This window comes from Neofelis nebulosa, chromosome 7 (assembly GCF_028018385.1).
Source record: "Neofelis nebulosa isolate mNeoNeb1 chromosome 7, mNeoNeb1.pri, whole genome shotgun sequence".
Lineage (NCBI taxonomy): Eukaryota > Metazoa > Chordata > Mammalia > Carnivora > Felidae > Neofelis > Neofelis nebulosa.
The window spans coordinates 42,548,327-42,574,709 of record NC_080788.1 but is presented as its reverse complement, the minus strand read 5'-3'; the positions used below and the strand labels follow the sequence as shown (position 1 = coordinate 42,574,709).

Below are 26,383 nucleotides of genomic sequence, written 5' to 3'. Positions count from 1 at the left end.
CCATTCTTCTGAGTTGAGTAAATCCTACCGGTTAGGCGTTTGTAATGGCAATATGGCTGGCTGCAGAAACTTCAATACCTGTTTTGCATAAAATACATAGAAACAAATGGGTCCTCCTAGGAGGAAGGCCTAACTAGAGGAAATTTGGCGGAAAATACAGACAGGAATCAGGAAATTAATAAGAAAGACAGTTTTCTTGAGAACAAGTCAGCAAAGATCCCATTGATGTGTGTGAATTTGACAGGGCAATAAAATGATTCCAGTTCTCTCTCTGCCTGGCTAACAGCTGTCCTTGAACCATTAGAACTAATAGAACATGATGGATAAGAATGAGAACTCTGGACCCAGACTGCCAGGATCTGAATTCTGGCTTCTGCTACTTAGTCCCTGTGAGATGCTGGGCAGAATGACTTCTCATTCTTTCAGATCCCTAACTCTAAAATGTGGATGATAATAATAATACCTACCTGTTGAGGTGGCAAAAGGAGTTAGTATGTGTAAAGAAATTACAGCAGTGTTTGACACAACAGAGTAAGTGCTAAATGTCAGCTGGTATTAAAACTGCACAGTACTTGGCTTTGTTCTTTGCTCCTTTGCCTTCAGTTCACCACCTATTCAAAGGGTCTTGAAAATGGCCTACTCTTTTCACTACATGTCAAAGCATTGCATATAAATGCTTTTAACCGATTTTTTTTTTTTTTTTCCTTTTGGGAACTTGATGGAGAGAGGATGTGGGCAGACTGGAGGAAATGTTTGGTTGAGGTGGCATTAGTGGTGGAAGTGAGTAGATAGAGCTCCCCTTACCCTCCTCAGAAAGGGAACATGTAGTCCTCTGCAGGAGAGCCTTCTATAGACTAGACTCCTGTCCTAGTGTTTGATGTTAGACACAGAAGATTAATTTTATGAAGGGCATAGTGTTACTTTTATACATGTCTTTTGTACATCATTTTTCTAACGGTAGTCTTCCTGGGCCTGCTGGCTAAAGATGATGCTTTCATTCTTTTCAAAGCTTTGTGTTTAAAGTGGTTTAAATAGTTTGAATTTTTTAGAAGTAATTTTGAAAACACTCTATCCAGGTTGATTGGACACAGAATTTTTTTTTTTTTTTTTTTTTTTTTTTTTTTTTTAGAGGGAGGGAGGGAGAGAAAGAGAAAGAAAGAAAGAAAGAATCTTAAGCAGACTCCACGCCCGGGGCAGAGTCTGGTGACACAAGAACTCGATCTCACAACCATGAGATCATGACCTGAGCTGAAGTTAAGAGTCGGGTGCCTAATTGACTGAGCCACCCAGGCACCCCAGAACCTTTTAAGATAGCAGTTTGAGGACTGAGTCAGAAGAGACCATTGCAGATTGAGAGTTGTTCCTAACTTCTGCGACTGTAATTTAGAGGGAGTTAATTTAAGGTGGTCTCTTGGTAGTTGTCAGACATAGCTGTGAGTTAAGCTAGCAGTCAGTTTCTCTTAGCCACAAGGATACAGGTTTAGTGACAAAATCATGAGCCGCTGCAAGAAATACTTGACTGGAGAGTTGTCCCTAAATTCTGATTCTGAAAAGTTCAGATGTACTGTAGTTAATTGGCCCTCTTAGGCTAGTACTACCTTGGAAAACTTGGTTATCCCTTATTTCCTACTGGTTTGTTTTTCCAGGGTGTGTGGGCCCTTCAAAATGTTGGAATGAGGATACTTTGCTTGATATAATGATTGACTCTAGGTCTTGTGACACACTAGGGTTTTGTGTGTTTTTTCTTATTATCAAAGGAAAGAGTAGCAAGAAGGAGCCAGTCTTTCCTCCTTTCTGGGTGGTATCCAGCAAACAACGAGACTTAAAGTTGTATCCTATAGGTTCTCAACTAGTAATTTTATTAAATCATGGGAAATAACCAATTAACAGAAATCCCCTGCCCTCTCCCACTTTCAAGTTGGTAAATAGCTCTGAGACCAGGAAACTCAAAAGAGTGCGCTTTGTGTTCACACTGGCAACCCCAGGCTGGCAATAACTGGAATATACACTCATGATTTCTGTCTTCATATGTAGGCAAGGCAAGGGCACTACAATGCCCTGTTCATGTCCGTTCTCCCTCATTATACAAATATGCCTCATAAATTATAGGCCTTGGCACAGATAGAGGAGGTTGTGTTTATCTATTATCCATGGGAGTGCCCCTTAATGTCATCAGTGGTTTTTTCCCCTTTCCTTACCATATAAGGGCAGAAGTTTAACTTGGCTGTAGTCACTTGGTCTTACACAGCAAGTTGGGTGAAACCTTCGCCGTATAACTACAGTTTGCATGAAATAAAAATGCCTGATCTTTGGTCATCCCATGTTCCCCTCTGGTTCAGGCAGGACTTTGAAAACATATTCCAGAGGATCATTTTTTAGGATATAATGTTACTCTCCTAGTTACTATTTTCTTGACTGTTTTAACTAGAATACTTTTTTAAAGTAAAAACCATTGCTGTGTATATATATATATATAGTTATATTGGCCAAAACATCTGGATTTCATGAAAATGTAGGCATCATAAAAGTTTGCTGTCAAATCTGATTTGGAGTAATAGTTTGCTGTGTTGAAGTGGCCCTGCTACCCTTGATTCTGTATAGTACCTTGTTGAGGTTGGGGGAGCGGTGTGCCCACCCTTGTTTTCCATGTAGGTAGCTGGTACCTTTGGGTTGGTGCAGGACAGGCCAGGCACAACTGCAAAGTGCCTGCTGGCTGTTTAACAACAGATCTGCAGGAAGATAATTGGTAGCCTTTACTAATATAGCAGTCTCTTTTCTGAGTAGCTCATTACATGGTGGGACACAATAGCACTTTTGAAGTAAAAGAAACTAGCATCCCAAACTGAAAGACTCCACCAGCAGTTAACACATTTTTAGAAGAAGCCAACCCAGCGCACCAAGGGTGATTTCCATGCCTGGAAATGATTTGCATCTGGAGTCTTGACCCTTCCCACACTCCTTGTTGTTTGTATGTGCTTTTTAAATAACAGATGCTCATGTGGCTGGGGACTTGTACTGGCAGAGGTAACCGAAGGTTAAATCTTAGGTAGACTACCCAGGTTCTGTGATGAAGGAGCCTTAGAGAATACCTAAATAAACTTCAGAACTTAGAAAACACATACCAGAAATAAAAGGCTAGTGAAGGTAAGAGCTAGAAGCCTTTTGAACAGAGCATAATCCAAAGCACACACATATATTCATTCAGTCATTCATATTCTCTCTCTCTCTCTCTCTCTCTGTCTCTCTCAGTCTCTCTCTGTCTCTCTCATACACACACACACACACACACACACGCACACAAGTAAAAATAAGAGTAAGAAGTTTCCTTAATTAATTTATGGACTTAAACTTGAGTTGCAGGGACCGAAACAAAATTGCAACCATCCCAGTGTGGAACGGCCTGAGAAGCCAGTGAGAGTACAGGTTTTTCCCAGGGAAAGCTTACGTGCAGATAGACATACCCCAGACACTGCTCCCAGGTCCCAGCTGTAGCCTACAAGCACCTTTGCCCGTGCTGCTGTGAAAGCTCAGGGGCAGCGGGTGTTGGCTTCCCAGCTTGAGGGCAGATGCTCTGTGTCTACCTGTGAGGTGTCACCCACGAGTGCTACTTGGTGAAGTTTTCAGTGGAATACCATACCTTATCTCTGAAGGGACGGAGAGGGCTTGTTTAGTGGATGCTATGCAGTGCAGTAACTGTTCTCCTAGGCCTGTCATCAAAGCCTCTCTGTCACATGGGGAGTTGCGTTGAGAGAGGCTATAGGGGACTTGCCACTCTAACATAGGAAGAGAGAAGGTAAGAGGTAAGAACCACCAATTCCAGGGCTGCTGTGAGATCCCTGGAGGCCATGAGAAGTGGCCGAGCCCACACACGAGGACCCAGGCAACTGGGGTTTTAGTCTTGTCTCCCACTAATGTCTGTATGGCCTGAGCAGGGTCAGCACTGTGGGTCAAAGCTCCCTCTCTCCTTTCTTTTGAAAGGAGAGCTGGAAGAATGGTTCCCACAGGATTTGCCAGCTTCTTTGGATGGTGGGGCCGGGAAAGTGGAGGGATGGAACAGGTTGCGTATTTATGTTGCAGATGTCTGCCCTCCCCTCTGACCTCCTGAATCAGAATTTCTGGGGATGGGGCCTGGAAGTTTGCATTATTAATACGCATCTTCTAGGGGATTCTGACACTCAGCCAGTTGTGGGAACTGCTGGATGATGCCTAGAGACTCTTCCAGATAAACAGATGAGACCCCATTTTGTGAACCAGCCACAGGTCTGCTGTGTGCACGGTCCTGGCTCCTAGAATGGACCTCTGTTCCCAGTTGTTGCTTGGGGGCCCTGTATGAGGCCCTATATAGTGCCAAGAAGTCGAAGGTTCTACGACACGCTCCTGGGAAATAGTGACATTTACGTTTCAGGGTCCAGAGCTAAAGGAAGGAGTGGTTAGAGTGAGGGGCAATAAGAAGGAAGCTATGGATTGACGGGGGCCGCTTAGGCAGGGAGATCTTGTGTGCAGAGGCAGGAATGAGCACGGGGGCTTGGTCTCCTTACTCTCCATGCCCCGGCCACATGACAAGCTGGGGACCTAGACTGCCCTGCCACCCAGAAGGTCCTTTCCCCAGAGCATAAACCCTGTTCTTTCTATGAGTACAAAGTCCTCAGGGTTGGGGCCCAGGTGAAACACAGAGCAGAACCTTAGAGTGTGGTGGCTACAAGAAAACATTTTGAAAATCATGTTGACATTTCTCTGGCGATAGCACCTGTAACGAAGATACCTGCCTTCATATTCAAAATAATAACGAAAGGTGAGGAATACTTTCAAGTGTATGACCTAGACATTCTACTAAGGTATTTTTGGTTTTGCTCTTCGTTTTTGTTTTCAGCTTTTGGAGTTGCTTGTTTCCTGACAACCCCCCACCACCATGCCCCATTCATAAAAGGAATAGAATTGTGTTAGAAATGGAAAATACAAAAAAAGTGAACAAAGCTGACCTGACCTTAATGTATAGTTCCTTCCAATTTTTAAGAAATAGGGCTAGAACGACAGTTCCTTTTATGTAAGAAATGCATTGTCCCTATTACCCTCACTCCTCCTCTAGAAAAAAAAAACATACTCATTGGCCGGTCAGACTTAGCAGAACCCATTACTAGCTGTGCACCCCTAAGGATTTACTTTCTGGGCCTATATGGATGCAAATTGTCCTCCTCAGAGCCATTTCCCATTTCTCCTTTTCCCTGTCTCCGTCAGCCTGTTACTACTACATAGTTAATTTTTGTCGAGATAAAAGTGTACTTGAATTTTTTATAAAGAGTCCTTCACCATGGTTGGAGATGCCCTAATAACTTCTCTTTCCCAGACAAAACTTGGCATTTAAAATTTTACAAACCCAGAGGAGCAAAGAGCTGAACATTCTCGTATTCATTTCATTCAAGGCCATAATCACAGCCTCTCACTACATGTGCCTTTCAGACTGAGTACGTCAGGAGTCCATGAGCTAAGAAAGTTGCTTTTGTTTAAATTATTTATTTTATTCAGTAGACATTTACTGAGCCCATATTCTTTCTGTGCAGAGAACTATGATTCCTTACATGTAGGAAGCTTCCAACTGAGTAAAGCACACAGAAATATGGATAGAACTGGCATGCCTTAAGTATGTATGGTAATTTTTAGAAAACTCTAAAGTGGTGTCCTGAAAACCTTCTCACCCCATGATAAGCACACATTCACAGTGGCTGCAGATGAGGAAATGGTACCTGATTAGTAACTTCTCTCTGACTTCCAGGCATAGTATTGAAACAAACACCAATGCAAGTGTATGTAACGGATCATCATAGACTTGGAAGTGTTCTGAGGCTCACAGTAAAAAGTGCTTATGGTAGCAAGCAGCTAATCGTTGCATCCCCCAAAAAGTAACATCTTAATTTAGATACAGATACTAAATAAAAATAGTATCTGTACCGCTTTCTCCTAAGGAGTTTGAAACTTTTCTTGTAACAACCTTGCAAGAAATGCCAGTAAGCTTATCTCAAGAACACTTGGGAAATTTGTCTTGGCCCTGTTCCAGCATATGACCGAGTTCTCCTAAAGGGGTTACTGAAACGGGAGTGGGGGAGGGGCGGTTGTGTCTGTATGGCATATATTTTAGAAAGGCTGAGTTTTTAAATACTTTAGTTCCTTTCAAGACTCCTTTGAGAAAGTAGCCAGGAGGAAGGAGAATGCAGACTCCTGAGTCTGGTTTCCGGCTGGACTGCTCTTGTCCTATGTGGCAGAGCCTCGGTAGGTCTTGTCTCTGCCCAGTGCTCGAGCCCCCTTGAGTGAGATGGCCATAATGAAGCACCCCTTTAGCAGTCAGGGGGACGCACTGTGGAGTTCTGTGGAAGAAAGGAACCAAGTGAGAGAGCACTTGGTAACGGTCCCTCTCTCCACTGAGAATGGTGCGTGTGGACTTAACACACGCGAGTGTGGACGTTCACTATATAAATCAATGTAGCAGTGTCTTCGAGAACTCTGGACTTGACCAGGGCGTGTAATGCACTTAGAGGTAGCTCACCACACGGCCAGGCTTCCTGTCAGAAATCGGTGTTTCTGGCTCAGCCACTTCCTGTAGGCAGTGCCCTCACTTTCTCTCCCAGTCTGAAATGCCTTTCACTGTCTCTGCCTAGGCTGAAGCCGATGTAGCTTCTCTGAACAGACGCATCCAGCTGGTTGAGGAAGAGTTGGATCGTGCCCAGGAGCGACTGGCAACAGCTTTGCAGAAGCTGGAGGAGGCCGAGAAGGCAGCAGATGAGAGTGAGAGGTGAGGGTGCCTCTCCCAGCCCACCTTTCTGCACAGGCCTCTCCTCCGGGTGGAACAGGAGGGCTTCTCTGATCTTTGGGGCTTCACAATTTTACAGTGCCTTGGTGGGATCGTCTCCTCAGTTGATCCCAGGTATAACTTTACTAGGTTTGTTCCTTTAACGTTAGTGGAGCCCCTGTGTACAAAGCACTGTTTGAAATCCCAAGGTTACAAAGAAGAAAGAGCTCCTATTCCTGCCTTCAGAGCTCATCGTCCAGAGAGAGAGATGGAGCTTTAAATGAGAAATTCTAGGGATGCCTATTGGTTCTTTCATTCTTGCTGACCGCAGAGCAGTTAGACATTTCCAAAAGATAAACTTTATTTAAAATACGCCAAGGAGACTGGGCCCAGATAAATGAACCATGCACTATCAGTTGTCAAGTAACCAGCAAATTGGTGGAAGAGGAAGCACAGATAAAACAGAAATATTATCTGCAAAAGTAAATTGTTTTGGACTTAGTAATGTTGGTAAGATACTGGTGCTCATGTAAATATAGTCGGATACTCGTGTATTCAGAACCCACTCCCTGTAACCTGGCTCCACCTGATTATTACTCCAAGATACGGTTTTGTGGTAGTAAAGGAATACCATGGCCATATAGCCCAGCACAACTCCATGTATTCTAGAAGTTGTTCAACTCCTCAAGTTAATGTATTCATATTGCATAGAAGCATTCCAAGAAAGACTGAACTGGAGAGTTCTCCTGCTTGGAAGCATGACAGAGTAATGTGGTGGCTCAGAACACTGGGAGTGTGCATCGGTGCTGTGGCCTGGGCACGTGAAGGCAATCCATCATTCTTTCCATTTCTCCTTCTCCGATAGAAGTGAGTTTCTGTCCACTCACTCCGATAGAAGTGAGCACCCTGCCACCATGGGTAAAGAGTGATTTCAGCCTTGAAGATTAAAGAAGCATTTAAGGGGCGCCTGGGTGGCGCAGTCGGTTAAGCGTCCGACTTCAGCCAGGTCACGATCTCGCGGTCCGTGAGTTCGAGCCCCGCGTCAGGCTCTGGGCTGATGGCTTGGAGCCTGGAGCCTGTTTCAGATTCTGTGTCTCCCTCTCTCTCTGCCCCTGCCCCGTTCATGCTTTGTCTCTCTCTGTCCCAAAAATAAATTAAAAACGTTGAAAAAAAATTAAAAAAAAAAAAAAAAAAAAAAAAAAAGAAGCATTTAAGTTGAAGTTTCCAGCTCCTTATTCACTGCTGCTTATTGTTTCTTCCCTAACCAAGAGTTTTGGAATTCCTTAAGATGACTCATCATCTTTTACCGTGCACACATGCCAGTGGTTTTGTGGCTGATTCTTCCTGAAATATACTTGCCAGTAAACGTAAAAGGCAATCTGGCAATGTTAGACTTTGTAGGAAAAAAAGGAATTCAGAGATCACTTACCCCACTCCCCTCTTTTTACAAATGAGAAGACGAGGGCTCAGAAGTTGATGTGGCCTGCCCACAGTCTCACGGCGAATTTATAGACAAGCCAAGAATTTTAGTCTTCTGATGCATCCTGTAGTACTTCATCATCCGAACTGCCTACTTAGATTTTGGTAAAAGAATCCCATTTTAAAATTACTTATTCCATAAAACTGTAATACATCCCACAACAATTTACATTTTCCAAAACCTAACACCGTGAGATCCAGAGACAGCACAGACGATGGCATCAATCTCTCTGTCAACACCTCTATTATGTAAGAATTCTCTTAAAGGCAAAACTCACAGTTTTTCATCTAAAGTATTAGGTTGACCCATATGAAGTTGTCATTTTTGTAGGTCTGACATAGTCAAGTGTCAGCAGCGTCACATGGTTCGGTCTAATGTTTACGTTTGTGACTGATGGGGTGAGAACAGCTACCTTCTTTGTAGGAAGAAGTACACGAAGACAGATTTGTTTTTGTTCTAACTAGGAAGAAATCTCATTATTTATATAGCAAGTAAAGCATGTTGGCTTTTCCTGTTTCCATGCCTCCCAGTTTCAAGCAGGATCCTGACGTGGTACCTTTCATTTAACATTAGATCCCTGGATAGCTTCACCAGTATCGAAAGTGTGAGGTTTCGTTCACAATAAACAGAGAAGTGTATGTCTTTTTCTTCCTTCAGCTCTGGAAACTCTTGCTTCATGGTTTGGAAAATAAAAGCAGCCCTGTGCTCTATTTTGGTCTGCCAGTTACACCAAGCCTCACGGACCAGTGCAGTGCAGTGTGGGTTTACGGAGGTCTCCTCTAAACCTTGGGTCTTCTGCTTGTCTTCCTTTTCAGAGGCATGAAAGTCATTGAAAGTCGAGCCCAAAAGGATGAGGAGAAAATGGAAATTCAGGAAATCCAACTGAAAGAGGCCAAGCACATTGCTGAAGATGCCGACCGCAAGTATGAAGAGGTCAGATCTTGGGGCCCAGAGCCTCACAGACTCCCCTGCATTGGCCTGGGTGGGGGCCAGGAAGCAGTGCTTACAGCCTTGCGTTCTTCAGTGAAACGATCTGCTTCCTTGGTGGAAATGGGTGGTTTTGAGAAGCAGATTCCCTTTGTCTCCAGAAAACAGTTCTTATTTGATCCTGCTGAGGCATCCCAGTCTTGATCATGAAGCCAGGCCGTAGCAGTGAGAAAGACCAAAGCTTCCCCTGCGATATCCCAGCTGTGCAGCCCCCAGACGAGGACAAAAGACCTTTGGCCAGGAGAGAGGAGAGTTGGGCCTCACTTGTGGAAAGAACGTCTCGTACTGTCACCGTGCAGGCGGCTCTTCCTGGTGTGATTCACCTAACATGATCCAGTTCAGGCAGCATAGGGACACAGTCCATGCACTAAAGTCCGTGTAGATTCAAGAGGCCCTTTTCAATGTGTCCTCTCTTTTCAAGGTGGTAGAATCCTGTTATCAGGATAGGTTCACAGGTGAATCAGCTTCTGGCCATGTCTCCATGAGAACAACTTCCTGTGATAACAGCTAACATGACTGTTGCTTTAGTTTTATCTTAATGTGTCACGGCTGTCTTGAAATGGCATTGACACTCCTTTTTTCTATTATTGTTATTTACCACCATCGTTATTACTATTATTACTTCCAGGTTACACTATGCCCGCTACTTTTGAAATGCTTCAAAGGATCCCTTTGAAGCTCTCAGGTCCTTTCCTCTGCTAAATACAGAGTTGACTCCATTAGTCATCTTACCAGCTCATCTCAAGTTAGCTTCTCTTGGTATCCTGTTGTCATTTTTAACCTCCTCCACAAAGAGGAGGTTGAGGTACAGAGCTCTAAATTGATAGAGTTCTCAGGATTATTTTCAGTGGTTTTTGGCAGCCCCCACCTTCACAGCATCGGATGCATCTTGTCTCACCGTTCTGCTATTTTCAAGATGGTGAATTTCCTCTCTCTCCCTTCCTCCACACTTGGGCTGGCTGCCCTGTAATTAAATGGACTTCACCTGAGTCAGACTTAAAGTCAGACTGCCTCCCCCAAACGAGCTACTCTGAGTGTTTGTGAGCAGAAGCCTCTGGTCTGCTCTCCCCTGGCCCTCCGGGTAGCGAGTTGCTTCTCTCCCATCCACGGGAAAGAGGGTCATCTCATTTGTCGATAAGAACTTCTAGGGGCCGGTGGAGCCAGTACCCACCTCCGTGTCCTGCCCCCATACTCAAAGCTTGCTGGCCCCATGGTATGTGTGTGTGTGTGTGTGTTGTGTTTGTCCTGCTACAGGTGGCCCGTAAGCTGGTCATCATTGAGAGTGACCTGGAACGTGCGGAGGAGCGGGCTGAGCTCTCAGAAAGGTAAGCGGGCCCCGTGCCGGTCTGCTGTGTGTGGGGTGCTACAGAGCAGTGACTAAACAGCATGACCTTCTGGCAGCTGCACATTGACCTGTTTCAGCTCCGAGCTCCTCCTGTGCTCATCTGACATGGATGAGCTGCGAGTACGGAACACGGAGGACTTGTGTGGGGTGTCTGTATGAATGCGTGTATCACTGCATGCCTTACCTGCACACTGATTTTGAGAATGGCCTTGTGCATTTCCTGTGTCCACTAACAGCCAAGTTCGACAGCTGGAAGAACAATTAAGAATAATGGATCAGACCTTGAAAGCATTAATGGCTGCAGAGGATAAGGTACTGATGGCTCATGTGTGGTTTTAGGTTTAACTGCAACCCAGACGCCTTTCAGCTTCCAGTGTCTACTGGTTCGTTCGGTATAACGACACCCTCTGCTGTCTTCTGTCTTGCTTTAAGTGCTTTCTTTGGGTCCTTTAAACTCCTTTGTTTTTCCTTCAAAATGCTCTTTGGTGCAGCCAAAAAGAAGCCAAATTATCATACTCCAAAATTAATGGATTTTTGTCACCCTGCCTTTCTGCTGGCGCAAGTTTAAGGAGGCAGTGTCCTCGGCACAATTGAGTAATACCTGATGATTTGGCTACTTTAAGGCAGCCCTTTGTTCTCTGGGACTCGGTTTTCATTTTTTCCCATCCCTCTCCTTTTTCTCTCCTCCTTCCTTGGGCTTGTCTCCCACCCTTTCTGCCTCTGATCGAAAACATTAGCAAATGTGCCGAGCTTGAAGAAGAATTGAAAACTGTGACGAACAACTTGAAGTCACTGGAGGCTCAGGCTGAGAAGGTAGGCCAGGAGCATGGTGTGGGGGAGAAGCATCTTTTAAGAGCTGCTCGAAAGACCCATCCTTTTTCTCTTCTGAGGCCCTGCTGACGAAAGCATATTGTTTAGCAAATGGCATGATTTTGAGGTGATTTCCTGATGGTTATTGGATAACAGATTCTCTTTTTTAATAGAGAACATCTTTTATGTCGAGTATGTGACTCGTCTATAACAATTCAATTTAAACCAAGTGCCACATGGCTAAGTTATCTTGTTCTTATCCCATGTAAAACAATAGGCAGGAAAACAGAGAATGTATTGTAGTGTGCCATTTGATACCAGAGGCTCCGTTACCTCCTAAGGGATCCTCAACATCTGTTGGCTGGGCTGGCGCTTTCTTTGTATTAGAAGACCTGAGTATAGAGTGAGCTGTAGCCTGACATCTGGAACGCTCTTTCTAATTACAGTACTCGCAGAAGGAAGACAAATATGAGGAAGAGATCAAGGTCCTTTCTGACAAGCTGAAGGAGGTAATACTATGAGTGTTTTAGAGGAAGCCAACTGGATTTTAAATGAGTCCATTTGTATAAAGCTGGTCAGGGTTTCTTCGTTTCAAAAGTATGGTGATCCAAGTCAGGAATATTCAAAGGTGGTGTTGGAGTTAGTGCGCTGTGCTAGTGACTGACTGAAGTGTTCAGACCCGTTTTATGGGTGCTGTGCTTGATTTTGATTCTCTAGTTTTCCCTGTATTTGTAGCTCCTAGAAATGTAAAACCTCCCGATTTTGACTAAAATAAATGGAATCGTTACAGGCTGAGACTCGGGCTGAGTTTGCGGAGAGGTCAGTAACTAAATTGGAGAAAAGCATTGATGACTTAGAAGGTAAGATCTTAAGTTTTGTTTTTAATTTAGTCCTTATGGTTGAAAACTGACCTGGCGGAACACTTCGCCAATCCAAGTGCATCCTCCTGGATATACTTCTTTGCTCTTGCACCTTCTTCCTGCCTGTCCTTTGGGGTTTTCATTCTGTGGCTCTTAAACTCTTGGACCTGAGTCCTCTGCTCTCCAGATGACTGTTAGCCACCAGATGAGGCACGTCTCTTTGGAAGGGCAGATGCCATCCAGCTTTCCTTCACACTGTGCAGAAGTGGGGCAGGTTTATTTGTTGTTGTTAGGTGAGAATGACTTAGTGTATTCTCTGCTTATTGATACCTCCTAATTGTCAGAGTGGCATGGATTCATTTTTAGACACAACTCATCTTCCAAGTGTGAATTCAATGTAACAGTTGGGTTCTTGTGGTTTTAAGTCCTTAATGTTTTGGTAAATGCTCTATATTCTGAAGGGGGGGGGTGGGGGTAATAGGACATTGTGTTTTGAGATTATGTTCAAGCCTTTCTCCCCTAAGATATTTAGGTTTTTGTTTTAGTAACACCTGCCTTTGTCTCACAGAAATCCTAAATGTTGAACTCTGAGGCTCGTGAAGGGTCAGCTATGAAAAGGAAAGAAAGGAGAATGCATAGAATATACAAGAAAGGCAGAAGGGGCTGGTGAAGGCATCCAAGCTAGTGGAGAAGGGAGAATGACAGGTGGTTGTAAAACAGTCTGCCAAAGTGCAGCAAAGCGTGAAACCTTCATCACTACAAAATCTAAATTGCAGACTTGGCAAGAGCCCCACCATAAACGTGTGGCTGTCCTCGCTTTTCAAACCTCGTGGGGCAGTAACAGGGTAGGTTAGTGAGAAGACCAAAGGAGTAGCTCACAGGACACTAAGAAACCGACATCCCAGTGGTCCGGTTTGGTCAGGAAGTCAGTGGCTTGAAGGCAGAGCCAGATAAGGATTACAGAGTCACAAATTGTCCTTCCAAAACACTGCCCTTGGGAATTTTTTCCACTGTTGAGAGTTGCAGATGGCTGACTACTCCAGTGGAATTAAAATATAGCTATAGAAAGGAAAGCTATTCTATTACCTACCCAGGAGACGGCCTTCTGTGGTTGTATTCAGGGTGTAACATGATTTACTGAGAAACCAATCCTATTTGTTATGATTTTTCATATTGAGTCTCTCTTGTTTTATTTTCTAATGGGTTTTGTTCTTTTTGTTTTTGTTTCAATTCATTTAAAAACAAAACGCACGCCTCCTGCATTGGCCACCTGCTGCGGCATCACTTCCTTCATGCATTGCCCTTTTCTTGCTGCTGTGTGGGGATGGTGTCCGTGCCACCCTCGCTCACCCTCCATCTCTTGATCACTCTCCATGCCCTTGCACCTCTGCCTTCCACTTCCTGGTCATAGACGAGCTGTACGCTCAGAAACTGAAGTACAAAGCCATCAGCGAGGAGCTGGACCACGCTCTCAACGATATGACTTCCATGTAAATGTTGATCCACCCTGCCTGCTCACATCCGTGCCCTCACGCTAATATGATAAACTCACCACTGCTGCCTTCTGTACCTCCAGAATCTCCATCTTCACACCTTTCTGTTTGCTCTCTCTGCATAATCTAGGATAGTTATTGTCTGCTCACATTCTACTAATAGAAGAGCCGAGTAGATTAAGTCAGTCTATACACATCATTTTCCCTTCAGAATGTGTTCATTTCATGATCTCTGAGCTAGATTGTCCCCACCAAGCAGTGAACTGAAATACAAATGGCTTGAGCACTACCCTTTTAGGAAATTAAACGAGGCTCAAGTAAAACTAGAAGGCTACGCAGTGGTGCAGGAGCTTCCCCGGGAATATCAAAGATCGGTTTCCCGAGATTCGATTAAATACAATAGGATCATTTTTGGTAAAAGAAATATACACTTAAGGAACCCTCAAGTGTCTGGTTACTGAGGATCTGAGAGGAGATTGATCCAGTACAGCCTAGGGAATGGTTGAGAGATGATCTCTTCCTCACCTGTAAGAATTCTGGAGAGAAATGGTTCCTCTGCTGAATAACCGAGGCTTTAATTTTCTGTGTTTAAATAAACGGCATTGAAATATTCACAGTGAACACCACAGCTGGTGTCAAAGAATTGGGATACAAGACACCGATTACACAGTATGAGTTAAGCAGTTAATGGCTCACCTTTAACTGTGTGAGGCAGTGAGAGAGTAGCTACCTTGTTCACGTGCGAACTTCGATCATACACAACTAATCCACGTATTGCTAACCCAACCTAAGCATTACACTTCTTCTGCCTCTCTAAATTCTAACGTGGAGTGTTCCACAGAGCGTTCTCTTCATTCTAATAATATAGCGCTGAATTCCACGTAAGCTCTGGAAATTTCAGACCCACCCATGTATGAACATGGTAGCATAAAGAGTGTGGCATGTGTGCCTGCTGCCTTACAGGCTGTAGAATTTCCACATCACCATCAGAGACGTGACTGTCACCATGGAAAGTAGAGCGAATTCCATCCTCTCTTCCTTCGTTTGTAAATGCGGGGGTGAATCAGAACATCTGTCTCTAGGTCTTTTCTGGTGCTAAAATGTGGTGATTCTATAGGGAAAATTTGTGGCATCAAGAATGCTCAAATATTCTGAAAGGTGAGTTAGCTGAAAACCTGTTTTTGAATTCTACTCGTGGGCCTTCTTGACGAGGGACCGTCACCCAGAGGGGCCTGTGCTGGCCTTGGGTCTAGACACGGGTGGGCGAGGAGGGACATCGTCCTGCAGGTGCGGCTGGCAGTGGGTTTTGCATGTCTGCTTCCTGCCTGGGTTTCAAGTGCTGCTCTCATCTGTTAGTTTGCTTTTCCTTTTTTCCATTGTGCCACTTTTTTTCTTTTTCTCCCACCTTTTCTCCTCATGCAGATAAGTTTCTTTGCTTCACTTCTCCTGAGACCCCTTCATCAAGCTGGCTGTCCCACCTCTCTGAGCTCTGCGGTTTGTCTGTTCTCCATCTGACCTGGCTCATTCTTTTAGCATCCTGCCTGAGAGCCAGGCACACTGCTTTCCATTGTACAGAAGCTCCTCATTTCAGTGTAAAATAAACACTGTGTAAGCTATTTCTGTTTGCTATTCTTTTTACTTCTTATTTATTGACATTTCAGTTTCAACAAAACTAAATAATAAATAAAACTACAAATCTGCTTCACACATAGGAGGCTTAGTTTTGGCTGCTACCGTTTTTTTTTTTTTCATTCTGAACATGAATATTAAAAGTTGGTAAAGCACTAGTTCCTCACTGGACTTTTAAAAAATGCTCAAGCGTGGGTCCCTCTCAGAGTTTGGGTTTCCAAAGATTAAAGAGTGGGGTGTTTTGTTGAGATTGTGATGGTGCTGGTGTATAGTCCTCACTGAGAACCCACACAGGGCACATTGCTTGTTGGAGTGGCAGGTGTGCCTTGAGCAGTGCCTTCCTCTGCCAGAGGTGTAGTTAGATGTGTCAATGCTGAGTTGGCCCTGTTCGTGGGGCTGCAGCTAACTAACACAAGGCTCTGCCGAAGGCTCCACAGCCGTCCCACGCTGCTGGGACTTCACATACTGGAACTTGGATCCAATGTTATTGAGATTATTGTTGATCCTCCTTTACAGCACAAAGAACAGTTAAAGATTTTTAAAAGTATGTTCATTACTTAGCCACCTTCATTTAGATCACGAGATGACATCTTAAGTTTTCTACATATGGTTACATTTAAGGCAAGATTCATTTTTGTGCCCGTAAGGACCTTATGTATTCTTTAGGAGGAGTTGTGCATACATAATCTTTGTGATAATAGCAGTTTTTTTTTTTCTTTTGTAGTTGTTATTAAAGTATAACCATTAGGGTTGGTTCTTTTTTTGCCAGTGTAGTTAGTGGAAATTGTTCAGAATACAGTTAGTTTTTTTTTTTAAGTTTATTTATTTTGAGAGAGTGTGAGTGGGGAATGGGGAGAGAGAGAGAGAGAGAGAGAGAGAGAGAGAGAGAGAGAGAATGAGAATGAGAGAGAGAGAGAGAGAATGAGAGAATGAGAGAATGAGAGAATATCCCAAGCAGGCTCCATGCTGTTAGCACAGAGCCCAGCGCAGGGCTGGGACTCACGAACCGTGAGATCATAACCTGCGCTGAAATCAAGAGACGCTTAACTGACTGAGCCACCCAGGTGCCCCAGAATACAGTTATATTTTATTTAGGCTTCGCTATTTTTACTTTAAAAACAATGGTTAAGTGATTAAAAAAAAAATTTTTTTAACGTTTATTTATTATTGAGAGACAGACAAAGAGCGTGAGCAGGGGAGGCGTAGAGAGGGGGGGAGAGACAGAATCTGAAGCAGGCTCCAGGCCCTGAGCTGTCAGCACAAAGCCAACACGTGGCTCAAACTAAAAAACTGAGAGATCATGACCTTCGCTGAAGTCGGTGGCCCAACCAACTGAGCCACCCAGGCGCACCAATGGTTAAGTGATTTTAAAAGAAATTGCAAAATTAGAACTTTAAAATGATGTGGATTTTTGTTTCTTAATTCCCAACATTTCTGCAGCTCAGCAGTCTGGCTCTATTTCTCCTGTGTTTTAAATGTGAGTGATCTTGATCTGTTTTTGTTAGCCTGAGAGTGTTGACATATACCACTATACTCAAATGTAGACAAACTGAAAATATTGTCAATTGCTCCACAAAGATATCAGAGTAGAGAAAAAATACTCTTTAAGAGGGCCATAAATTAAAGCATTTTAATACTGGTGTAGTAGACTTTTTAAAATTTGGAATCTGGAAGTCAGTGTCTCTCCCTTGAGAGTGTAAAAAAGCCTTCTATAATTTCGTGGATTTTTTCCCCCTAAAGCTCCTTGGGTCTGCTTTTGACCGTGATTCCTGTCATATATTTTTTTAACTTCCTAGTAATAGAAGGGGGCCCTTCTCTGAGTGCCCCTACTCCCTGCTATAGACAAAATGACAGGTCTCCAAGTTCTGCTGAGCAGATGTGTAGTTAATTCTGGAGGCACATCTGTTTTGGGGGGGGGGGGGGAACTTTGCAGAGACTTTCACACTTTGTGTAAGTACATTCTACAAGGAGAAACGGGAAAATGATGCATTGGGAAGGCAAATCTGGAAGAGCCCCAGGAGGTAGGGGTGCACGAAAGGATAAATAGCACCTTGATTCTGTCAAGAAATTGCCGGTGTCCAGGTTTCTAGTTCAGAGAGTCAGGCCATAGCTGCAGCTGCTTCAAGAACCTGGTTGGACCAAACAGAAAGCATTCCTGAGTCTGGGAAACTATAGGCTCCAGACATCTGGGAGGTAGGACAGGAGCAGAAAATACTTCCGAATGTAAAACCACTTCTGGTTCCTGCCCCCAGTCTACCCAGGCATGGCAGTTCCATGACAGCTGAAGTGGAGCAGGCCCAGAGGGGGATGTGGAGGGACGGCTGTCATTTAAGCTGAATTTACATTGACCTTCTGGATTCTCTAGGGTTTCTCCAAAGTTCTTTTATTCCAACTTGGCCAAACCTGCCTGCCCGTGGCGATCGCCCCCCTGCATTAGCGGTGATATTGCCAGTGGGGTTTAAATTTGCAACCCCCAAGCATGTGTCCTTTGCAGGACACTGTGGATGGCAGCGGAGAGGTGGTGAAGAGCTGAGCTAAAAATGTTCTTTGCCCTCGATGAGCTGGCCATTTTGCTGGAAGGTAGAGGAGTGAAGAGAGCCCAAACTCCTAGATGGTGTATGTTTGGAGCTACCTGGAGGAGGTGACATTTGACCGCGTTTTGAATATCCAGAAAATGAGGATGAGCAAAGAGGACAAAGTAGCAGACACTCCAAGCTAGAAAGCATAGTGCAACCTAGCATCTTCCCCATCTTCTGTCACTTCTCAGAGAAAGCTGACATAAGAACTGATTAATTTCCCGACACCCCTGGGGTCCAGAGGCTGGATGGGTTCATTCTCCCTGGGGTTAGGATTGTCAGCTTTTCGAGATCGGTCGGTAGAATTTCTGGGTCCAGGTTGTCACTGTCATTTGAACCAGTCGTATCTCCTCCAACTTTTCATGGTAAATGCCAGGTTCTTGTCATTTTGGGGGCATCCCCTGGGCCATCAGATACAGACTGACACCTGTAGTTGGCCTCCCTAGCGCATGAGCAGATTAGACGCCAGTGTGTAAAACTGATGCTGTGCCGGTGGCCTTGTGGATGTTTGAGGTCTTGTCCGTGCTGTACGCCTCCATCTCGCGCCACACACGAACGCCATTCTCTTCAAGAAGTCGGCAAATGAATTTTACATCACTTGTGCATGGAGACACGGGCTTGTTGTGCTGTTTGAGTAGTGTAGCACCCTGTGTCAAAACGACGAGAGGTCAGAGTGCACCCTGTATGGTGGTGATTGGGGGACCGACAGGGAGCTTAGTTCTGCATTTTAAGAGCTGAGTGCACAGGCAGCCGGGGGGTGGGGGGTGGGGGCCCTCCTGGTTCTGCCTGAAAGGAGAGCCAGTCCCCGGAGCGCAAGTGAAAGGGGTTCCTGGAAGAGGTGGGCAAAATGGGCGGGTTCAGGTTTCACTGTAAGATCTCCACCATGACCCCCTGCCTTGGCTCCTCAGGCTGTTGCCAGGAACTGCATTCGGCTCCATTCACCTAGGGGTTTTAGTAAGGTGCAAGAGGAACATTCCCCCTCTCTCTTTCTTGCCCCTGTCACTCCCTTTCCCTCCCTGGCCACCAAGAGAGAAATCCTGGCTCGTCCTGAGTCTATCAGGCCTTTCCCACCCATCCTTCCTGAGCACGGGACAGACGACCACCGGGTAAGGGTGAGCTGCTCGGCAGGTGACCTGAGAGATCTCTGTTAACTCCTTCACCACGTCTGGCTAACCTGTCTTCCTTCTGCCTCTTCTCTTCTGCTAACGTGCTTGCTGACCTGTACAGATCAACTCTACCAGCAACTTGAGCAAAACCGCCGCCTAACTAACCAACTAAAGCTGGCCCTGAATGAGGATTAAACTTAAGTGGGAAAGAACTTGGGCTGAATTCTAGGAATGGAGCCCATGGGCAGGAAGTCCAGGACTGCCATGCCTTCAACTAATAGGGCCGACAGCACTTGCTCTCTGCAGAATCGTACATGGAGGGAGTTAGCAGAAAGGCTGGCTTCATCTGCGTCTTTCTTCCTCTTATAATCTGGAATAATTAAGTTCTCTTTAAACCCAAAACTGCTTTTATGGTAAAGTTATGTGTATGTATATGGATCAAATATTTATAACAATCAATTCAGCAATCGCAGTTCTTCTTGTTTGAACTGATACAGAATGGGGACCAAAAATTGTTTTCTGTTTCCCACAGAGAATGAGTTCTGCCTAAGTTAGAAAGCCAAAGCCAAGGAGTGTGTAACTATATACGTATACATATTATATATGATGCAATATATAACATATATATATATTGCTATTACATATTCATATTCCTAACTTCTTAATATCTGGTATAGCGTTTGATTAAATGTACCTATGCTTGGGCAAAATAGCTTTTGAAAACAGGAGCTCATGTCAGAAGTCCCTGATTGTCTAAAAGGTATGCTTTTATTCCGTCTAATGGTGTTGTTGGAATCTGGTGAGAATGTCATGCTAATAATAAATATAAGAATAGTAAGAGAATGTCCTACTGAAGTGTGCATGAAACTTGGATATTTTTTTTTAATGAGCAACAGAAATAAATCATTTTAAAAGTTGTCAGAATATCGACTTATATCATCTCTGTCTTCTGTGTTAAACACAGCTCCCAGATCTTTAACTGCCTGTAACTCAGAAATGTCTGCCATAAGTAACTTGAGTGCTGCAAGCACCGTCGCTGTCCCCGTGGCATACGGCCGGGGGACCTTCACCAAGCCCCACCCGTGCTCTGTTCAGAGTGGCCTGTTGGTGGAGGTTCCTCTGACTGCTCTGTGAGAACCTGCTGTGCCTCTAGTCCCTTTGGGTCAGAGATGTCTTCTCCCTTTGTAGGTCCTTGTCTGGAAATGAGCAGTATCTTACAAGCATGCCTTGTCCTAATCATCTCATCTTTGTTTGTGACTGATGTTTGCCTGCCTAAATGTACAAACCGCCTCTGTGTCCAAAGTGCAGCTATTCATGACTTAATTTTCTAATCCCATCACAGAGAAAGTGGCTCATGCCAAAGAAGAAAACCTTAGTATGCACCAGATGCTGGATCAGACTTTACTGGAGTTAAACAACATGTGAACCCTCCTTAGCTGCGACCACACTCTTTCATGTCGTTTTGTTGTCGTTTTGTTTTGTTTTGTTTTGTTTTGTTTTGTTTTGTTTTGTTTTGTTTTGTTTTGAAACACCATGCTTACCATGAAACCCCTTAAACGCATTTTTATTTACTTTTACACTGTCACAGAAACATCCACAAGATACCAGCTAGGTCGGGGGTGGGGAAAACACACACACATACACACAGACAAGGCGAGCCCATGGCAGGGCCGTAATGACTTAAATGTGCCATTTCCCGGATTGACGTTGCCACACTTAGTAGAGAGTTTTGCAACACAGTATACTCAGCCAGTCTAGGAATCCTCACTAAAGCAGAAAGATTTCCACTCAAAGTGCCAACGATGTATTCAACAGGAAGGTTAATGTTGAAAACGCAATCAGGTGTGGATTGGTGCTACTTTAAGCAAAAGGTCCCACTGTGGTCTTTCGTTCAATATTGTACAATTTAGAATCCTGTCCGACACTAATTTATTTTGTCTTGAGTTTTATTATGAGATGAGACTGCGGATCTGGTATGCCTGAATTCACTAACGCCAAGGGTTTGTAAGGCACGCTGCTCTTTTAAGACTTCTAGGGCCTTCTCATTGGCACACCTGCGGCTCATTACAACTTGTAGGATAGCATTCGATGTGGACTTCCACTCTCCATTTCTCCATGTTCAAGTGAAAGATTTAGGCACTACGTACAATTGGTAAAGAAAAATCATTTTCTTAAGAGTTATAACTATATGTAAACATTGTATAATGGTATGGAATAAAATGCACATTGTAGGACATTTTCTAAATTTGGTGGTCCTGTCATTTGTATGTTTTTACTTGGTGAACTTTAGATGGTGTGGTCGACCTACCTTCCCTCATGAATGGTTTCTTAAAACAGTATCCCAAAGATTGGGGGAAACCGAATTCTGAGTGTTACCCTTCCAGAAGCTCTCGAGGCAGCATCCTTTTGGTCTGTTAGAGTGAGAACCCAGCAGGAAAGACCCCATCCAGAAAAGCCTTCCTCCATGATATGGTCATATATCTGCACATACATAAAGGCTTTTGCAGTGACTGTAGTGGTTCGGGAGGTTTTCCTCGAGTCTTAGCTAAGTCCCTAGCGATGGCACATACACCAACACATAGTGAGTGAATGCACCAAGTGTGCCCTTGTCCCCCAGCAGTGTGACTCGAAAAAGTATTGCTGTAAAGGGTCTTTGTGATTTTCTGCTTTCTCACTTGTCTTGAGTTCTAAACCCCAATACATCTTCGTCTTTTTGGACTTGGAAACTGAAAATATCACAGGTCGCTCCTGAAGACTCACAGCAAACGAAAGATTACGAACACTATTAGTTGGCCAAACTTGTGCTGCAGGGCGGAAAAGGACGTTCTCTTGGAAAGCAAACATGGGAGGATGGAAATAAACGGAAACGGATTTGGATGACAGATTATATTTTCATTGAAAAGTATGAAGTGTATCTGTAGCTCTTCTTTCAAGTCCTTTGACCAGGTATTTTCTCTCCACAGAAAGGGTGTGTAAGGCAAAGAAACTCTTTGGGTCTCAAATTCCCCTCGTCTTCACCGCCCCTAGGCTCACCCCTGCCCATCCTCAGCAAGACCAAGAAGGCCTCTCTGCCCAGCAGCCTTTCCTGAACCCAGCACCCTTTCACTTTGGGTGCCAGGTCTGGCTTGACCTTTCCTAGCTGCCTAGCCGCATCAAGTCCCTAAATCTGAGATTCTTCATCAATCAAGTGGAGACGAAAGTCTCACCTAGCTCCTAGGATATTACATGGGACTGGAATGCGTCACCTTTGTAGTAAAGTACGTAACACAGAACGCAGGACATGCTTGATAACCATTAGCCGCTGCCGCCCTCGTCATGCCGCATGTGCTCCAGGGACCACAGCAGAGCAGATTTGCTACCGGACTTGGTAAGGCTGGGGCAATGCTAAACTTTGCTCCAGATGGTGATGGTTATTAATTCCTTTCTGAGATACCGCTTGCCAGAACCTGTACTAACGTGCCTTCCGAGTGTTACTTCAGCTTCACATCGGTCCCTGCTTTATTTACACAAAACCCGAGGCTCGGAGAGTCCGTGAAACTACACACGGTCCCATAGCTCACAAGGAGGGGATCCTGGCTTCAGATTCGGGCCTGTGTGACTCCAGAGCCCTGTTTGGATTCTTCCACTTGTTTTAGATGCTTTAGGGCAGAAGAAGATCAACTGCCAGACGTAGCTAGAAACAGACGAAGCCGCAAATACGGTTGGGGAAGGAGGAGACAGGGAAGGTGTATGCGGAGTCAGCTCTCTGGCCAACATGACCCCTAGTGAGTGGTTTACTGCCTAACTTCCTCCCTGGCTTTCAGGGGTCAGCTGAAATAATTAATGAGGCATTGATTATTCAACTTATTCACCGATTTAAAGAATTATCACCTGATCTTTCTGATGGGGGGAACACCCTGTCTCCACATGGCACTCACTTTGGGTCTGTTCCAATATGATAATCCCGGAACACGCCGCCCCTGTGAGGTCAGGAGAAAGATGAGGGCTCTTCAGCGTGGAAACACCAAGGCTGGAAGCCAGTATGGTCACTGCTTAGAAAACCATGAAGTACAGAGAAATAGTTCAAGATTCATACCCTAAATTCCATTAACAGGCCCGGATTTCAGAACGAGAAGTTGGAAAACATGCCTTGTTCAGGTAAAGCAAGGTGGCTCTCCACAGAAAAAGGGCTACAAGTAAGAAATAAGCATCTCCCAAAAATGTTTAAAGTTACAATGAGAGTTGTGCAGACCGTTGCTTTCTGGACACAGTCTGAGCTTTTTGAGGCTGGCATTGAAGAGAACAATTCCTCTACTTATTATTGCTCCTGGAGATGTCCTTAGCAGAAAGAAAATCTAATTTTTGAGTATGCTGGTATGTATCCTCCAGAATTTAATACTTTGGGCCTGATTTCCGCCCCCCCTTCTGGGGCGGGGGGGAAGGCTTTTTACTTGAACAAACATTTGAGTGCATGTTAGCCATTTTTTCAACTTGTCAACACAATTTGTAGATGTGATTTTGTTTTAAAATCTGCAGTCAGATGTACATACAGGGGGAGAAAAAAAGTCTGAATTCTCCAATCAAAAAGTCCCGGGGTGTTCAGGGAGCCATCATTTCCAGAATTGGAGACAGAGGGTTTTGGGAAAATATTCGAGATGTCAGGCGGTGCAAGAAGTGTACCTTCCATTACGTATACTTTTTGACATTGAGGGTTTTCAGAGCTCTGTTCCTCCAACAGATGTCATAAATTTTGTGTGTCAAACAATGAATGAAGCTATGTTGAGGGCCCGCTAATAGGAATGCAACTTTTGCGGAATTTTTGACAAATGGGCATCGACCTGGAGGATAAGACCGGTGCCAGCCGCCTGTGAGAGTTTTATTTCCATCTGTTACCAAGGCCGTGGAGAACAAAGAGTCAAGTCACAGCCTTATCAGGGCCTGCCAAGGCTGATGCCCTAACCGCAATGCTGATTCAGAGCCGGAAGGAGGCCTAGAGAGGTTCATTGGCTTGGTCAAGGCCGCTCAGCTGCTTGAGTTCAATCCCATGGAGTTCAGCTCTCCCGAGGGGCCTGGAAAGCAAATGGGCAAAGCTCTGAAACCCGCCCCACCGCTCACTGTGTGAGCTCGGTTAATTTCACCATTTGAGCAGTCATTTCTTGATCCTTAAGGGAGAGGGCTTGTTTCTTCACGTGCTTCTTCACTTCCCCACGAGCCTGGGAACTAACCGAGGTGGATTGCGATGATGCTCCCGCCACCTCCAGTCCCTTCTCTGCTCCTCAGCTGGAGCCCCTTTCCTCCTTCCTTGGGGTCCTTAGGAAAACGGAAAATACCTTCTTTCCTTTTGGAGTGAAAACCTCCAGGACCATTCCTCTGGAGGCCACTCGTTGCAGTGAATCAGTACCTCACACCTAAGAGCCATTCAAAATGCGTTTCTTGATTGGACAAATGGCCAGACACAAACGCTCAAGTAACAGAGTCATTAACCATCTATGCACAGAAGGTTAAGAATGTGGTTTTTTGTTTTGTTTTGTTTTTTGATGTTTATTTTTGAGAGAAAGAGACGCAAAGTGCTAGCACGGGAGGGGCAGAGAGACAGAAAGGGAGACACAGAATCTGAAGCAGGCTTCAGGCTCTGAGTTGTCAGCACAGAGCCTCACGCAGGGCTCGAACTCAAGAACCGTGAGACCATGACCTGAGCCGAAGTTGGACACTTAACTGACTGAGCCACCCAGGCACCCCGGTAAAAAATGCTTCAAAGCAATAAATTGAGATTTCATTTTTTAAGCAAAAACACTGGCCTTTGAAAGTCAGTTTTTTGTTGCTGGCTTCTCAAACTGCATTTGGATGTGCTAGTGAGTAGGAAAGCAGACAGTAGGAATACTGCCCCTGGTTCGTTCTTGAGGAGCCGCTGGGCAGGACGGCTTGGGAATCCACATCTCCAGAGGAAAGCTGGTGATGGCAAAACAAGCCATGTGTGGTGGGCGGGGTGGGGGGGTGCAGTGCAGGATTGTCGGTCCTGTCTCCCAAGGGGCCTCCTGGGTCTGGCTGGGCCAAAGTTCCTCTGGGTGTATGTTGCATGGGGTTGGGGTGGGGGTGGGGGGCTCGGGGGGGAAGAAGGAAGCACACTTCATCCTGGTGAGTCCTAATCTGTTTTCAACTCCGGAGATACTCTGGATTTGCAATGCTGCCTTTCCACTGGAATTCTTATTTCTTATAAGAATTTCTTATCTCCTAAATCGGATATTAAACTCTCGGGTACATGCGGTAGAATAGTATAGCCCTGTGGCCTTCCAATGAGCCAGGTTTGATCGGCTGACTACATTCTGCATCAGCAGCCCCACACTCTACCCTGCCCCATGCCCACTTGCTCTGTGAAAACCATGTTTCACACTAAAACAGTTTGCCAAAGAACTGCTTGAATCATGTGTCAAGGACACCAGTATCTGAAGCGAGCCCTGTCACTATCCCAAAAGGGTTTAGTACTGGTGCTAAAAAGCCCAGAGACTGTGTTAGAAATGTGAGCCAGCACCTGGGCAGTAGGGTTTTTCATTTTTGTTCTTAATTAAGGTGGGTGATGGTTTCATAGGGACTCCTACGTCGTACCTCTCAGAACCCAGCTGAGAAGTGATGAATTACTGGTTTATTCAGCTTGAAGACTGCCTTTCGCATGATTTGTCTTCTTCCTGTTTTCACCAAGTACTCCTTTCCAGAGTACTCCAGAATTGTCTGCCTTAGCACCTTCCCAAGAAATTAAAAAGGAAAAAGAACAATTTGTCTAGGAATAGAAATATAAGAAACGTAAAGAAAATGTGCCTCAGTGAAGTGTTTCTAGACTCAAATCCTGGCAAAACTGTTCAGGCAAAACATCTGGCAAAACATCTCTTCAGTTACTAATTCTATACTTGAAAGCTTCTGTCTGTTTCTGGCTTGTGATCTCTCTTCCCTCTCCGGTTACAATTTTTTACTACTCCAATCTCTTGTTTTGTTCACTTTCCCTTAAACACAGAAAGGACTTCCATATTGTCCTCTAGTAACTAGAGAATATATGGAAATTAAGATTATACATGATTTAGCCTATGGGACTAAGAAATTCCATTTTCACCTAAGAAGCATGCACATTATTTTAGGAACTATATAGGTTGGGGTTTGTAGGACGATAAGGAAAAAGCATCAAATAGACTTCTTGCCCTCAGTGTCTACAGAAGAAGTGCACAGACTTGGAAAAATGAGAGGATATGAGGGCACCTGGGTGGCTCAGTTGGTTAAGTGTCCGACTCTTGATTTCAGCTCAGGTCATGGTCTCGCAGTTCCTGAGATAGAGCCCCATTCGATCCCTC

General features: G+C 44.7%; 1 protein-coding gene across 27 annotated transcripts in view; it reads left to right on the top strand.

Annotated features, from left to right (window-relative positions):
- TPM1 (tropomyosin 1) overlaps positions 1-21,312 on the top strand; it is a 28,030-nt gene extending 6,718 nt beyond the window's left edge. For 4 of the 27 annotated variants that reach the window (XM_058737497.1, XM_058737516.1, XM_058737496.1 and 1 more), the window contains 7 exons: positions 6,651-6,784; positions 9,077-9,194; positions 10,503-10,573; positions 11,331-11,406; positions 11,850-11,912; positions 12,194-12,263; positions 20,410-21,312. In XM_058737497.1, the coding sequence (XP_058593480.1) occupies positions 6,651-6,784; positions 9,077-9,194; positions 10,503-10,573; positions 11,331-11,406; positions 11,850-11,912; positions 12,194-12,263; positions 20,410-20,492 (615 nt within the window). In that variant the 3' untranslated portion in view covers positions 20,493-21,312. Of the gene's footprint in view, positions 1-6,650; positions 6,785-9,076; positions 9,195-10,502; positions 10,574-10,829; positions 10,906-11,330; positions 11,407-11,849; positions 11,913-12,193; positions 12,264-13,674; positions 13,758-15,178; positions 15,371-19,188; positions 19,986-20,409 lie in introns of those variants that run through there. The other 23 variants (XM_058737502.1, XM_058737518.1, XM_058737500.1 and 20 more) reach the window with 9 other exon arrangements.
- Positions 21,313-26,383: the final 5,071 nt, after the last annotated feature.